The 17,598-nt window shown below is 26.0% G+C and overlaps 1 protein-coding gene and 1 long non-coding RNA gene across 5 annotated transcripts in view; one reads left to right on the plus strand and one right to left on the minus strand.

Moving 5' to 3' along the window:
• The window catches only part of LOC136091211 (uncharacterized), a 42,183-nt gene that overhangs the window by 10,070 nt on the left and 14,515 nt on the right, over window positions 1-17,598 (minus strand). The window contains exon 2 of the long non-coding RNA XR_010643785.1: window positions 7,147-7,225. This is a non-coding gene — a long non-coding RNA (uncharacterized LOC136091211). The remainder of the gene's footprint in view (window positions 1-7,146; window positions 7,226-17,598) is intronic.
• The window catches only part of LOC100211215 (cAMP-dependent protein kinase type II regulatory subunit), a 40,241-nt gene that overhangs the window by 7,446 nt on the left and 15,197 nt on the right, over window positions 1-17,598 (plus strand). For 3 of the 4 annotated variants that reach the window (XM_065818289.1, XM_065818291.1, XM_065818290.1), the window contains one exon: window positions 9,991-10,079. In XM_065818289.1, coding sequence (XP_065674361.1) covers window positions 9,991-10,079 — 89 coding nt within the window. Of the gene's footprint in view, window positions 1-6,290; window positions 6,840-9,990; window positions 10,080-17,598 lie in introns of those variants that run through there. The other variant, XM_065818288.1, reaches the window with a different exon arrangement.

Below are 17,598 nucleotides of genomic sequence, written 5' to 3' on the forward strand. Positions count from 1 at the left end.
TTCCCCCACCAGAATCTGAAAGTCTAAAAGTTCTAAAATATTTTAGAAGTAAAGGATCTTCTTTTTATTTTTAATTTAGGAGACGCAATTGTGATACAAAGTACAAAAATGTTGCAACATCCTCTCGCCCCCACCAAATATTCCTGGATCCGCCATTGCAAGTAGGCAACACAAATGCAAACATACCAAGTAGGCAGCAAAAGTTGCCTAAATGTAGAAAATACAACTCAGGTTTCTATGATTTGATAGTTCAATGTAAAAACAAGTTATGCTCAGGAGCGGATCCAGGCTGTAGCACCTGTTTTGAAATTGCCACAGTCAGCTCATTTTTTTTTTCGTGCAAAAGAGAGTAATAATTTAAATAAGATATGAAGGTTACAAGTCGCCAAAATGCGACACTTTAAAAGTTTATTCAAAATTGTAGCTGAGCCAAGTTGACTATGTTACGAAAATATTTCATTCGTAAAAATGAAATGCTTCAATGAAAAGCCCATGTTTTTAACGGGTTTTGTCTTACATGCCCATAAAATTTTGAAAGAGTGTCAAACGTTTCGGAGCGATCAACTTAAATTGTTAAAAAAAAAGGCAAATTGACTGTAGCAACTGTAGCAAAAGTCAATTTATCATATTTTGAGACAACTCTATACATACCCCCGATAATTCATTATATGTTGACGCTATTTAAATGCAATCTTTTTATTAACGAGGAGGTCTTACGTAGTGACTAAAAGTCATCAAGCAAGAACCTGCAGCAAAAAAAAAAAAAGTGTAGCAAATACAGAAATTCTGTTAAATATCAACTCTCCTGTTGATATTTAACAGAATTTTGCTGTTTTTGGAAAACAAATGGTATAAATTCTCTTTCGAAATGCTTTTAAGATGTTATGATAACTTATAATACAAGTTATGTTTGATGGCCCTAATTTTTTTTTCAAAATGTTGTGGAAATCTGCAAACAAATAAATTCCTAATTTTTTATGTGATCAAACTCATTTAACTTTAGAATCAGTAAGATAGTCAAATAGCAAAGCAAAGGCAGTTATATGTGATAAAGATTTAACTCTAACATTTTATGAAAAACTTTGGTAAACTACAGAAGAACTCTTTTGTTGTTTGACTTTTGTCCACATTATCAAAAACATACAAAATAATGGACTCAGAAAGCAAAACGTTTTTCTCTGATAATACTTACAATGTTCTTCTTAATCACCCTGAAACTTCTACTATCTCAAACTTTAAGAAGACTGGCAATTTTATTAAACTTGCTGTCACATAATGGAAAACTTTTAATCTAAAAAGTGTGGGCATATATTTTAGGTTTAATAATGATCAAAAAGCTTCCTCAGAGATCTAAATGATAAACAAAGAAAGGTTGTTTTGGATTTTTGCGATACAGCACTCTGCATGAAACAAATCAGAAAATAGGCATAAAATATCAACACATATCACAAGACATTTCACAAATTATACACGTGAGGAAATAGTCTACCTGATTAAAACGCTATCAAGAGAAACATTTTTGTTACAAGTATATTATGTTAGGAAAATTTGTTACCGAACTACTTGATACAGAATTTAGATATTTAAAAAAAATCTTTAGACATATTTTTTCGGTGTTCTTTAAAACCAAAGAAGTCTCTTGTTTATATTAATATGTATTTTGAAATTATGATTTGCTTAACGAATGTGAAATTTTGGCCAGTAATTTATTTTTTTAAACTTTGGTCAATATCCAAAATCATTTGAAATAGGTGGATTAAAAAGTTCTTTAGACAATACTGTTCAATGGCTTTTCTTTAATTTTATTAAAGATAAAGTTTGTTTGACTTCCATATTCAATACTTTTATGCTTTAACGCATTACTTAATTAAAATTGAGTGCTATCATCAAAATATACTTTTCTATATTAATTTATAAAAAACCACTAAAAACTTTCTACACCAAAATCAAAGAACTATGTTGATTTAAACAAAGAACAACCATATTAAGTTTGTCTTGTTAGGTTGACATTTATTTATTGACACTTTTGTTTTTAATATTTGCTGAGATTTATTAATTGTATCGTTGTTAATTGTAATATGCATGAAGTTTGCTGTTTTTAAATTTTAAAAGCATTTCTTATTTATTTAAAGCAAAATATTTTTATTGAAAAAGTTTAGTTACTTAAGTTCCATTTTATTTGATTTGAAACCTGTTTTTTTTTTCTTTAATTGACAAAAAAGTTTATTGTAATGAAGTAATTAAGTTTATTATTAAAAATATGAAAATATTTATAAATTGTTTTTATAAATTTATATACATCATTACAGTATTTATTTTAATTTTCAGATATTTTATAAAGTAAGCCATTAAATAAAGCATAATGTGTTTTAAAACAAACTTCAATTAAATAAAAAAGTTGAATTTTAAACAAATTTAGATTAAATTCGTCGTTTTCATATTCAAATATCAACCTCCAATTTTTTTGCAGACTAAAACATTTTAACAAGTACAAATATTTTGTTGATTTAAATATATAGATAAATTTATATGATAATGTTTTGTGTATTATTAAGGAAATCCCAATAGGAATACCAAGAACTAAATGTAAATACATCGACTGAGGATTAGGGTTCGGTCAGGGTTTTAGTCATAATTAAAAGTCATAAAAGACAAGAAAACTATCATTTCGTTAAAAAGTATTCAGTTTAATTAGATGGTTTTAACGTCGCGTAAATCTAGTAACGTCCTTCCGCTCTAAATAAACGGAAGAAAGCAGTGGTAGAGGACCTCATGTATCATAAACCACTGAACATCCAAGACTGGCGCGAGTGGTGAGTGATAACCTCTCCCCACACCCTATCAATAAATTTTAGTTAATTATGTCTTCAAATTTAGCTCATTTAGACCAGCAAATTGGCATATATAGATCATATAGAACAGACGGCAAACTTGGACATTTAGACTTGTCGGCAAATGTGAAAAGCAAGGACCTTTTAGACAAAAAATTACTTATGGCATTTTTGCTACAGTCCATAAAAATTCTGGATCCGCCCCTGATGCTGATCGCGATTTTGCAATCAGATATTCTATGTACTTCAACAATATCAACAAGACACTGAGTTTATCTGCACTTAAAATTGTTAACTTGCTGGTTCCAATATTGAGAAATAAATAGATCTACTTTTCTTTTTTTAATATTTTTCTTATATGTAATTGTTTTATTGCTCATTTAATAGGAAATAACATTTTATTCTTCTTCTCATTAATTAGAATTGTGGCCGACTTAAGTCGAAGAAATTTAAATCCTATCAAATACTTTCTTGTAAAATTAATTTAAAAAAATAATTATTATATATATCTCTCTACTTTTTTTTTAATTATTTAAAGAACAAAATGTTATTCTATTGAAATAAAAATCCCATAAAAATATGTTTCCAATCTAAAATAAATTCATCTTTGAACAGCAAATTTGAAATTAACTTACTCATATTTGAGCGGTTTATGAGAAAAAAATAACCTTCCGTGAAACAATTGTAATATTGGCTGAATATTGGTCAACTTCAATTTTATGAATAAAAAAAAGTTGCTAATGTAAAAAAAAAAATACTCCACCAATGTATTCTTGCTATCATGAAAAGTTTTAATGTATAATACATTTAAACCATACAAAATAAATTTTATTTATTTATATTTATTGTTATTATTATATCGTATTTATTTATGTTGTTATTGTTATTGTTACTATTAATGTTATTGTTATTACCATTGTTGTTTTTAATGTTATTATTATATTATATTTATATTTATTATTATATTTAAACATGTTATTGTTATCGTATACAGTTATATTATATTTATATTTGTTATTATTCAAATTTGTTTTAATTGACTGCCATGATTTTGACATTTCTATGGCGAATTGACAAAACTACCTTGAAGGATTGGAAAAGTTTTTTTCGGAATGCAATTAGATATTAACTTATTAACTCTCCACTTTCTCTTTCAACGTCCTATTTAACTGAAATTAACATTAGTTGATATAATGACATATTATAATACGTCATTATGAGTCATTTTGTTATTAAGGGCAAATTTACAAGGAAGGGGTTCGAAAGGATGGGATGTCCTCCCCCTTCCCCTAAGAAAGCAATGTAGTCGGGTAGTGAGTATTTGACAAATTTCAGTCAGTTGGTTTTTATTTTAGAGAAACTTCTTCCTTTCTTTTTTTTTTAAGAAAGCAGTCAACAGTTTTTGAGAATTCGCCCCCCTCCTTCCTACCTTTGTTTTATTCATTGAATCGGCCTTAAATGTTATTAAGGTGCTGTTATGTATTATCTTGGTAATAAGTTTTTATTGTACCTAAGAATTGACGTAATATTTTTTTTAAATTATTTTTTTATCTTCGTTCTACTTTCGCGACATTTTACAATCGCTTAATCTTTAACACTGTCCGTTTCCTGTGTTTCCTCTCCCGCCTCTATGACATTATTTGCGTATTACAAAATGTTAATTGAAAAATGTTCATATAATGCAAATATTGGCATTTCATTTTTATTATGTTTTCTTCGTTTAATTAAGAATATTTGCAATAACTAATCAAAATTCAATATATGTTAATGAGAAAATGGTTAAAACATTTCCTACCTTTTTTTTGTAAACCTTTAAAAATGACGTTTTTTTAATTAAGTTATCTTAAATATGTTTCTCCGCATGCTAAGAGGTTCTCTATAAAAGAGGGAAAACAAAAAGAAAAAAAAATTATTAATTTTTTAAGTAATATAAATACTTAAGGTAGTTAAATTTTGTGCGAAGTATTTACAATGTTTTTTCCTTTAAATTAAAGGAAAAAATTAGGAGTTTTTTCCTTTAAATTAAAGGAAAAATTTCCTTTAAATTAAAGGAAAAAATTGTAAATAGAAATCAAAAAGGTAATAAAAAACTTGCGAAGAACTTTTGAACTGTTCCGTTGCGTCCGATATTTTGTGTGAATGTACTCATTTTTAAATAACATTTTATTAAGATTAAATTGTTATGATCAGTTTAACTTATTAAAATCTTGCTTTTTTCAAGTGCTTTGTACTTTTTTTTTACCGATATCAAACAAAACGAAATAAATAAAAACCAAGTTTTGTGATTTTTTAGAGCAAATTCAAATCTTTAATAAATGATTAATGTAAGATATTTTTATAATTGTTTTTTGTATTTAATGAAAATAAATTTTTTAATATTGTAGTCTGCGTCGATGTTATCAGCGTATATTTTAAGAGAGCAATTTTTTAATCATAAGATCTTTTCAATTTAAACATATGTTTGTAAATATGTTTAATTTATACGTGATGTTCAACATGAATAAGTGCAACATAATAACGAATTAGCCGCACTGTTTAGTCCATGCTGTATAGTCACGCAACAATGTCACAACTTTAGGTCAAAAAATGTTTAAAACAACTTTATACGTTTTTTAAATTGCGGGTAATTTTTAACCTAACAAAACTTTACAGTATTTTTGGTTTATATCATTTTTCAAAAACGGGTTGTTAAACAATATAATTTCATGTTATTGGAAAGTTTCGTATTTTAATGCTATTTATTTACCCAATTTAATATTGTTTATACTATAGAATAAATATTTTTAAATGTTGACGTAATTTCTTTGACAATTTTTTAAGATCAAATTTATTTTGGCAAATCTTGGTTCATAACGTACACTTTCCTGGTTTACCGTACATTTTACTGCTTTAATTTTCCAATTAAAGCTATTGTTTAAAGAGGTTGTTATCGTGGCCAGTTTATTTCTTGCTATAAAAATGTTGTAAAAAATTTGAAATAAAAATCTAAAAATTTTCCTTTTTTTACTTTAAAAATTGTTTTAAATGATCAAAATTATCGAAAACATTTTTTTTTTCTTTGAATGGCAAATAATTATTGATAATCAGTCGTTTATTATATATTTTAAAAAGAAATCATTTCCGAAAATAATTAACTGAGACATTTAAGTTTTTTTTATCGTTTTACTCTCCGCGTTATGGTTGAAAATGTTTTAAAGACTGAAAATGTCTATCTAGATAATCCATTAAAAAAAGTTACTTAAGTGACAATACACAGAAAACTTAACATAAGTTTTATACAAATATTAGTACTATGCATGTTTTTTTAAAGACTGCTTAGTCGTTTATTAAATTGATTTTTTTTTTTTTTTTTATGTTTAAGATTATAATCGATCTGCGTTAAATAAAAAAATTTGTCGGAAGATTTTTGATTTAATCCCTCCCCATTAATCGTATTTTAAACTTCACACAAAGTACGCATGCGCCAAAGTTTAAAAAAGTAGATGGCATCTTAATATTACGGAAAAAAAAACATTTCATTCATCAAGTTTATTTTATTAGCAAGCAATAGCAGGCTTTTCGGGCAGGTGCATATCAATAAAAAACTATTTACTTTTGAAAATAAGCAATGATAACTATGGGTTTCTGAAATTTTGAGATAATATATTTAATTAAGATTGTTGCTACACATAGCCATCAAATATAGATTTAACGTCTAGCTGCAAATTAAAGGCAGTTTTAGCTTTTCAAGCATAGAGTTATAAATAATTTATATTATACATTAAGTAAATATATGACACTTACTATAAAAGTGTAAAAGAATGGACTTTCAAATACCACCAGGTTTAACAGAACTTATGCAAGATTTTACTGTTCTTGTTCTTAAAGAAAAACCAACAGATCTTGTTGATTTTGCAGCTAATTATTTTACTAAGTTAAAAGAAGAAAAGAAACAATATGGCGATAAAAAGAGTACCAGCAAAGGTGTTAAATTTTTAGAAAGTTTTAGCAGCGATGATGAAGAACCGGGTATGTTTTTTATTTAGATAACTTTAGTTTACTGACTGTTAATTTTTAAAAAATTGTGCAAAAAATAGATTATAAAATTCCAACAAAAGACTACCTTAAAAATTGTTTGTTGACTATAGTCTATAGTCCTAACTAAAATGAAAGAAAATTTTCAGGATTTAGTTAATTTTGCTTTTGTTTTATTAAATTTTTCAATAATTTCTTTATAATATTTTATTCATTGTGAAATTCTTTGGAGAAGTTATCTTTTATACCTTTATAGTTTTTTGATTATTACTTAATCTATATGCAGTTTATAGATACTTACATTTTTGCAGGTAATGTCTAAGGTCATTGTGTTCTTACTTTTACAACATGCAGATAGTATTCAAAAAGATATTGAAAATCTAAAACAAAGTTTGTGTTTAAAATAAATTTTAAAATGTTTAAAATTTTAAAGAGATGTAATATATATAAAAGGAAAGATCAAATAGTTTATCAAAAAGGCTTTTAAAAAAGATTCAAATAATATTTTTTTATACTTAAAAATGTGAAGTAGTTACAAATATAAACCATCTTAACTTCTTATCTTTTGCAGAGTAGATACTCTGTAAAAGTTTTTCATATTGTATATTTTACAAATATTATATATTTGTAAAACAAATATATATAAATATTATTTATACAATTAGTGTAAATATTAGTGTAAGTACAATTAGTGTAAATATTATTCATACAATTATTATTTTTAAGTAATCAGATAAACAAATATTGTAATTCTCTCTTAACCCTATAAATTTGAATTGTTACTCTTTAAAAACAAGTTTGCTGTACTGAGTAGCAAGTTAAGCTGGGTACTACCATGTAAATAGTGGGTATGAAATAAGTACTTCTTGTTTAAAAAATATGCACTCTGCCACTACATCACTACCACTACCTTAGTGTTCATTTTTATTTAAAGGTTTTTTAAATTTCAAGCATTTTGTTTATAAAATTTTAGTATTTGGGTAGAACTGTTTTTTCCAAACCATTTCTGTATTTATTTAGTGCTTTAAATGTATATAAACTCAGTTTTGACCAGATTTTAACATTCACCTATAAAAACAAAGCTAGTGTTGTCTCATACTATATTACAATCCTATTTTACTAAAATACATAATGAATTCAGATGATATTTTTGTTGCTCCATAAATTTGTGTTTGATCATTGCCACAAGAATATCAGTGTTGTAGAAGCAGATACTTTTAAACATCATTTCAAGGATATAAATCTTGTATTAAAAGTTTCATTTCTGTGGATCTATTTAACTATCATGTATAATTTTTGTAAACACTTTCTGTATGCAAAGCTACATGTATAAAATGTTTTAAAACAACTTAAAACTTTGTCATTAACACAGAAAAAATTAATACATAATTAAAACATAACAAATAACTGCACAGAGACATTTTAGTAAGATTAATATAATTATTGATTCGGTGTCCCAAAATTATCCAGAAACATGTACCATGTATTATAAAAGACTATATAAAAAATTTATTTTATTCATTATTGTTTATTAGCTTGAAACATAAAAAAGTTTGTTTTAATTCATTTTTTTAAAAAAATGAATTAAAACATATACTTGAAATGTTAGTTTACTAAAAAATGTTAGTAAACTAACATTTCAACTATTCTGAAATTTTGTTTTATTTTTAATGCTTAAAATAGCTTAATTATCTGGGTTTTTTTCCTATTTAAAAAATTATTGTTATTATATAACATGAAGTTTTTTTTTCTTTTATCTTTTTACTAATGGGAATTTTTATCTTTTACAAACTACTAATCTGCTTGTGTGTCATTTTAATGGGATTTGTATTATAATTACATAATAAATTGTAATTTCCAATTATAACTTTATTTGGATAGAATTATGTAATTACATAAGTTTTAAAAAAAATCTGTAGAAAGAAAAAATAAAAAAGCGTTTTTATCAATTAAATAAGCATTTGCCATCAGTCTCAGCAAAAATATTAATATACTAATTTTTTAAATTTGTTTATCAATAAACAAGTTTGACATTTTTTTTTATTGATAAATTTCAAAACAAAAACAAAAAGTTTCAAAGCCAAGGACAAAAAATTTTCTTTTTTGTCCTTGTCTTTGAAAAGAAAAAATGTTTTAAATTTTAAGTTTATTTTAAATTTAGGCTTTGACCTTAAAATTTATGAAGCGGTGAATACGAGTCTTGAAAATTATGAAGTGGTGTACAAGTCAGAAAAGCATAAAGATGTAAAGAGTAGTAAAGCATTAAAGTGCAGGGAAAAAGACTAGACAAAAGTTTTTAGTGCATAAAGGGACAGATACAGTAAAAGTATGCAATTTTACTGAATGGTGAGGAAAGCAAAATTGAGTTTTGATTGATGGAACTAGAGATGTTTACTCCATTGAGCAGTGACTTTATAGTATTTGTAGAAAAGAAAAAGAGGTGCATTAGGTTACAATGAGCTTTTAGACCTTGTCTAGAGTTGAACATTTGTTGAACCTTGCAGTGTGTTAGAGATTGCAAGGTGGCAAAATATAGACTTACAAGTCCATAATCCATCCCTTTCAACTCTAATATTTATCTTTGCTTCAGTTAATAAGATAATAAAATATCTTGATGTTGAAAAAACAAGTTTTTACCTTGAGTTTTTTTTAGTTAAACATTGACTAGTTCATCAATATTGTTAAGCAAGAGCCTAATAGGTACAGGAGTACATATTGTTACAAAAAACAACCTTGACTGTAGTGACTCTTAAGAAGGTGAATTATAATTTGAAATTAAAATATAAAATTAAAAAAAAATAATTATTAATTAACAATATGTCATGTCATGTCAACAATATGTCATTAATTAACAATATGTCAAATATTAATTAACAATTTGTCAAGAATTTTTTTTGGTTTTAAATCGTAAAACAACTGATTTTAATTTAAATTGATTTTAAAAAACTTATAAGTGTTTTTATCTTTTTTTTTTAAATTGTGTTTATGTATCAGATTTTTATATATACATTTTTATTTACACACCAGATAGTTTTACAGAAATATTGAGAGTTTTTTATTAATAAAAAATTTATGTATTTTGATGATGAAAAAAAAATAAAAAGAAAGAAATATATAAATATAAAGATTGAGATTTTTTTCATAGAACCTCCACAACATCGCTATGATAGACGAAAATCTGTTTGTGCTGAAGCATACAATCCTGATGATGATGACTCTGATGAGGAGCAAGTGGTCAGTTTTACATAGTGTTATACAAGTTTTACTTTGACGTCAAATCACTTAAAAGATTACAAATACACCAGTTAAATTCTATATTATTATAGGCATGGTGGGATCGGTTTACTAATTAAATTGTTATATAAAGTAACATATAACTAGGGCAAATTTTTTATTGTTTTGATGTTAATACAGATGTATTTAGTATATTAAATGAATCTGTATTAACATGAAAATATACATTAAGTTATCAAAATACATCAAAATATAAATACACATTATATCTCATCAATCACCACATCTAATCACCCAGTCCATTGAACCATGTGTCTTCCTATTTTCTTTCATCTATGAATGCAAATGATCCCTACATATGAATACATATGATTTCTACATAAGAATATATATGATTCCTATTTATAAAAAAAAATTTGGATGCAAAATTTAAGCTAAAAATGTTGAGCGGTTGACATAATATCTGATATATTTTAAAATTGACCTGGTTTCCTAAAATAAACCGGTGAAATTAAAAAAAAAAGCATTTTTAAAAATAAAATAAGGAATAGCAATGGCAAAAGTATGAAGATAAACATTTATAATGCTTTTTTGATGCGGAATTAAATAAACTTTTTATACTAAAATATAAAGGGAACATGCTTACAAGTTAATAAAACAGCCAGTTTATGTTTCAACTTTTGGGCTCAATATCTCAAAACATTTCTGCCAATCCCATCTCATAATTACTTTTTGTGTGGACATAAAAAAGGTTTCATTCAGCTTTAAGACCCAATTCACTCTCTAGTTGGTATAGATTATAAAAGCATTTATTAATTATTGGCATAGTTTATAAAAGCTTTATAAAAGCTAATTTAAACAGAGAAATTTTATACTCAGTATGGTTAAGATTAGTTTAAATATTTTGTGCACATTGTGGTAATGTCTGTCCTGCAGAAGGGATCGTTACTTTGACAATCATAACACTGTGCAAGTATGCATTTTTACAAGCAAAGAGTTTTTGAAAGTAGATCCTTATAGGCCTTATCAATAATTAACAAATAGAATGTGTAACACTTGCACCTGACAAAATGCACCATTTTGGTCTAAATGAAGCAAATTTTGAGTAGCTTGTTTGTATTTCAGGATTGTTTTCTTTTTATAATACAGGGTGTTCAAACTTGAATTAACTTTTTTAAATGTGTACTAAAATGGTTTCTATTTATTAACAGCTGTCAAGTATAAACATTGTGGTTAGTAAATATGGAGAAATATGTGATTGAATAATGTGTCTTAATTGTTAACAAATATTTGAAATTTAGTGAAAATTATACAGAAGTTGGAAGAATAAAATTTACAGTCATAGTGGTTGTTTTCTAGAAAATATTGCTGTTGTCAGTGAAAGCATTAGTGAAGAACACATAAATTCATTCACAGTAATATATTGCATAAGGGTCTTCACCAAAAAGCTTACAAAATACAGTTAACACAACAATTATTGCCTAGTGATCATGGATTACATCATGTAAATGTTAATTAGGCTCTTGTAGCAAAAGAAGGAATTGATGATTTTTTTAACAAAGTGATCTTAGTGATGAAGCTCATTTTAAAATTTGTGGGTATGTAAACAAACAAAATTGTTGAATCTGGTGTGAAGAAAATCAACTAGTAATATTGGAAAAACTACTGAATCCACAAAAGTAACTGTTTGGTGCGGTTTTTGGTCTGGCGGATTGATTGGACACACTGTTACTGGACACACTGTTACTGTAAATGGTGCTCACTAACAATGATTAGTAACTTTTTGTTTACGAATTGGTGCGTATTAATGTCATACTGCAACAGAAACAATCTTTTGAAACAGAAATTTGGTGATCAAATAATTTCTCAAAGAGGAACTATTAACTTGTTACCAAAATCATGTGATCTAACATTATTAGATTTCTTTTTATGGGTTTTTTTGAAAAGCAAAGTTTTTGCTTATAAAGATTGGAGGCCACTTATCTAACAATCTTTTTCATTGTTAACATGCCACGTATCTACTTTAATATTTGACTGAAATAAGTGCTTATTTCACAAAAACTATGTGTTTTATTAAAAAATTAAAAAGTTAATTTAAATTTGAATACCCTTTACATAAAGTTTCTTTAAATTACGCAGTAAGAGTTTTTTTATTTTTTATTGATGTTCTTTCTAATGCTTAGATAATCTTTTTTTCCAGGCATAGTTTAACATTAACCACTTTCTAACAATTCTTCTACATCTTTATCTAAGGCTTTTTAACAATTAGAAAGATTTTAATCAAAAGACTAGCAATCTTTTTTTGTTTAAAATCTTTCTAGCCATCTTTGCCTTGTATTCTGTAACTTCAAAAATATTTTTTACTTCTAATATTGTCCAACTTGGTGGTGCCAGTGTGAAAAGTTGAACAATAGTTCTATTATCAAATATAAAGAATTTTCTCTTTTATCAAGCTTCTAATTTCATCAAAGGTTTCATCGTGAGTTTTTAGAAGAGATATGTTCAAATTTTGGAGATCTATGTTGATCTCCTACTCTTTTACTTTGAATGATATTTTCAAAATCTTCATCATCTTTTTCACCCTTACTTTGTTCCTGTTTTGAAAGAAAATCTCTTCTAGCAATCTTTTTTTTACAAAGTTTGAAGAGTTTCTTCCCAGGAGCTTTATTCTAAGTACTTCTAATCATGACTTGTAGCTCTTTTATAGTAACTACGACAAGAATTTCTAAAAAGGATTGAATTTTATAAAGCTTGTTTATAAATTTGTTTAGAACTTTATTTTGTTATGTTTTAAAAAGAAAATATATAATAATAGAATTCAAAAAATTTAAATATTCTATTATTATAAATATTCAAAGTTATATATAATAATAGAATATTTAAATTTTATAGCTGGGTGATTCTATGTGAAAATGCAATTTTTTTTGAAAATGCAGCCCTAAGTTTCAGATTTTGCTGATTTTTAAACAACTTAAAGATTTTAGTAAATTATGAACATCCTGAAAATTTTAGCGTCTAATTTCAATTGGTTCCTAAGATATAGCTATTTTAAGTTTGCCTCCAACCAACAAAAAACCACCTTTTTTAAAAATAGTTTCGGTCCTAGTTACTGTTATATGTGTGTTGGAAAGCTGAAAATTTGTACCTTTACATATTTAGGGCCAACAAATCCGATGAAACAACTTAAAATATTTAAAAACGAATGTAACACCTAATTTGAATGTTTACCACAAAGATGCTGATTTAGCTTGATTTTTTTTTTAGAAGTTGACCTGAATAGTTAAGTTATAGTTATTACAAAGAATTGGAGAGTGGTCTTTTGAAATGTTCTTTTAGATGTTGCTGACTTGCTGTTTCGGCTTTTTTAGTAGTTTTATTATTTAGAAATATTTATAATATTGTAAAATTAAAGTTAGAGTGCTTATTAATGATGTAAAATTTTCTAGTCCTGAACAAACCTTGACCCACGTGAGCACATTGAATTAATTATACATTTTTCTTGCATCTTTTTTAGGAATAATAATAGCATATTGATAAAATTGAATCTTGTGGATTTGGAAAAATTTTAAATGATAAATGTCACAAAATATGTTTTGTTCGAAAACAATGATTAAAAGATTTTTGTAACCTAGAAAAGGATTTTCAAGATACTTATATTTGAAGGTCTGGCTTGCTTGAGACTACATCATATAAAGAGATAAAGACTATTTGTTATCATCATGAGCAGGTTTTAGGACCAATATTTCTACTAAAGAATGATAAGTGTTGTGATGTTTTAAAACGACACAAAAAGAAAGTTAAAGGTAATATATATATATAAATATATATATAAATATGTATATAAACATATATATATAAATATATATATATATGTATATATATTACAGGCCTTGTTACGAGATTTTGCTGCGTAGCGAAAACGCGTAACGCATTTCTAAGTAATTCAACAAGGCAAATATATTTTGCATCGTTAGAAGTTATATTGCGTCACTAGCGTCTTTTCAAGTACTGCATTGTAATTAAAGTTATTTTATTAACGCATTAAAAATCATACAAACAGTTAGTTTTTTTCTCACCAGAACAAAAGTTAAGTTCTTATTTAATAAATCATTTTTATTATTTTTTTCAAATATGAACTAAATTTTATTTTAAAAAAAATATTCTTTTCATGAAACGTAAAATAATGTTTGTTTATTTTCTTATGATTTTACTTATGGTTTTTGATTATTTTATTAACTGTTAATAAATTTTTTCTTATTTAATTTGTAAACTCTTTTTAATAATGTTTTTAAACAATGAGTTTTTTTTTGTTATTTATCAGTTACCGATAACATATTCGTGATCATTATTTATTTTCATAAATTAAACGAACGTCATTAAAACTTTACGTTATTGAATTAACAATAAACAAAATATCTTATTAATAAAATATTTACATTAAAATAAATCTTGCATTTTTTAAACTATTATGACAAAAAATAATTTTTACATTTAAAAGGAATTTATATATTTAATTCCTTAAGATAAAACTTAAAACACTTTATTTTTTTTAACTAATTTTTATCAACAATAAAAAAAATTATTAAACACACTGTTTCTTTAACAAAAAATCTATTATTGCGGTTAAATGCTTTTATTTATGACTTTATTTCTTCAGAATAAACCTCACAAACGATATCAAAAGATAATTAAAAATATTCTAAAAGATATAAGTTTTTGCGTAACGCAAAACTGCTGAACGCGTAGGCAAATCGCCTTTTCGCAAGCAAAATGCGAGCTGCGTAACGCTTCTTAACAAGGCCTGATATATATATATATATTATATAAATTTATAAAATATATATATTTATATAAGTTTAAAAGCAGAGTATAATGTTTATTAAAAATTAATGATTTTATTTTAACTCAAACAACTGTATCTCGAAATGGCTTGTAACCTTAAATCCAAAAATCTAGACTGTAAACCAGGATGAAAATTTTGTCGCTTATGTATTCAGTTTTTGTCAAATTGTGATGGAGTTTCTAATAATAAAATGAAGTGTGAAATTGATGGTGATCTATTATTTGTTAAAGGTAAATCTTGTAATAAATAACTGTTAGACAACTCTTTGATATGAATTGGAGTCTCACCAATTAAATTTCATGAGGTCGCAAAGCATTAACAAGTTGTAACAGCAAAAAGAAAATTAGTCTAAGCCTACACAGAAATGGAAGGAGTAGTGCTTATGGAGTAATATAGATAACTTAAGTGTAGCCTCAACTTTTTCCAGTCATCCTACAGATAAAAAAAATCAAATGATCTTGATCATTTGACAATTTTAACGAAAGAAAAACTTGAAAAAAAAGTAGAACCATTAAAAAAAAAAAATTCAAATATCAACACTAATCTTAGTCTAAAAAATACGCTTCCGAATATTTTGAAGTTTCTGAACATCTTATACAAAATCCTAGGAAATTTGAAAATGGAATTCTTGCTATACCTGATAAGAAAATAGGCCAAAAATTACCTATTTCTCTTACACCTTTGGTTCAAGATTTTTTTCAACTAGCTGAACATTCTAGAATTATGCATGGTAAAAAAGGTTGCGTTAAGGTTAAAAGCATGGTTCATAGATGTGCCAAATGTCCAGGTTATGATAACTTAAAGGCATTTTTAGATGAGGAACTAATTGAGATTGATGAAGAAGAAATTTAATTTAATCAATGGCAAAGTACTGATAGATCACAATTAATTTCTCAGACAGTTAACTTATTTGAATTAGTTGTTTCTCACATTAATTAACTAACTTCACATTCATATATTGCTAAATGACAAACTGGCTACTTGAAAGAGCTAAAAAATAATTTATAATTTTTAGGTTACAATGAATGTATTATATAGGCAGATTTTGCAGAGAACTATCAGTTTGTTACACAGGCTGAAATACAAAGTTATCATTGGAATAAACAAAAATGTACACTACATACTGTTGTTATATATTTTAAGGAAATTTCTAAAACAAATATTCAGCATAAGTCGTTCTGTTTTTTAAGCGATGACAATGATCATCATACATGCTTTGTGTATGAATTTCAAAAGAAAATTCTAGAGTACATTAAAGAATATTTAGTTGGTATCAATACAATTTTTTATTTTTCTGATGGATGTTCTGCTCATTATAAAAACTATAAAAACTTTATAAATCTATGCAACCTTAAAGAAGATTTTGAGATTACAGCTGAATGGGTATTTTTTGCTACCAGCCATGGAAAATCCACTTGTGATGGCATAGGTGATACCGTTAAAAGAATAACAGCAAGAGCAAGTTTGCAAAGACCATTAGAAAATCCAATATTGATACTTGATTATATGCTTGAGTTTTGTATCACCAATATAAACACAATCATATCTTATAAAATTTCCAAAGAAACAGTTAATGCAAGGCAACAGCAACTAAAGGAGCGATTTGAAACAGGAAAAACTGTTCCAGGTACCAGAAGTTATCATCATTGCATACCTATTTCAAAATTTGAAATTATTTATAAAAGAACAAGCGAACATCAATGTGTTGACAGGTTTGTACTGTCAAAAGCAGTAATGTCTGATGTTGTAATTGTACCAAATCTAAATGATTTTGTTGCATGCAAGTACGATTCTTTTTGGTGGATAGGTATGGTTACAGAGATAGATATTACTGCAAATAATATTCAAATTAAGTTTATGCACCCTCACGGTCCTTCTCAAAACTTCATTTGGCCACAGAAAGATGATATCTGTTTGGTACCATTGTCGAATTTGATCGCAATAATCAAAGTCCCAACAACAAAATCAGGGCGAACATATAACATTGATATGAATGATTATAACACTATAACTAATAAATTTTAATTTTATCTGAGTTTTTAATTCTTAAATTTAGTATGTTTCTTGAACTTCTTTCCAAGTGCTCTATTTGTTTTGGAGCCTTTGTTTTTTAAGTTTATTTGTTTTAGTTTGATAAATATGAAACTAATGTTTTATAAGTAATAAATTTAAGTATATTTAAAGATGTTTTTATTTCTGTTTTAAGACCGCAATCTGACTCTTTGTAATAACTCAAACTAAACTATTTAACACAACTTCTAAAAAAAACTAATTTTGAGATATACACCTGCATTTATATAATTCTCCGACTTTGAAGCTTTAATTTTTTAGGATCAGATTCTATAAAATTACAAAGAAAACAGAAACAGCTAGACAACAACAACTAAAAAAAACAGTTTGATGTAGCCAAAACTGTCAAATTACCACCTTTTTTTTTCTCATTTAATTTATCAAAATACCTGTTTTTTAAGCAATAAGTTTAAGTAGATTTGACCATGTTTTTATTTCTGTTTTAGAAAAGACCACTCTCCAATTCTTTGTAATAACTATAACTTAACTATTCAGGACAACTTCTAAAAAAAAAAAAATCAAGCTAAATCAGCATCTTTGTGATTGAACTCGCCCCAGTAAAATTGTGGTAAACATTTAAATTAGGTGTTACATTCGTTTTTAAAT

Source organism: Hydra vulgaris, chromosome 14 (genome assembly GCF_038396675.1).
Source record: "Hydra vulgaris chromosome 14, alternate assembly HydraT2T_AEP".
In the NCBI taxonomy this organism is placed as follows: Eukaryota; Metazoa; Cnidaria; class Hydrozoa; order Anthoathecata; family Hydridae; genus Hydra; species Hydra vulgaris.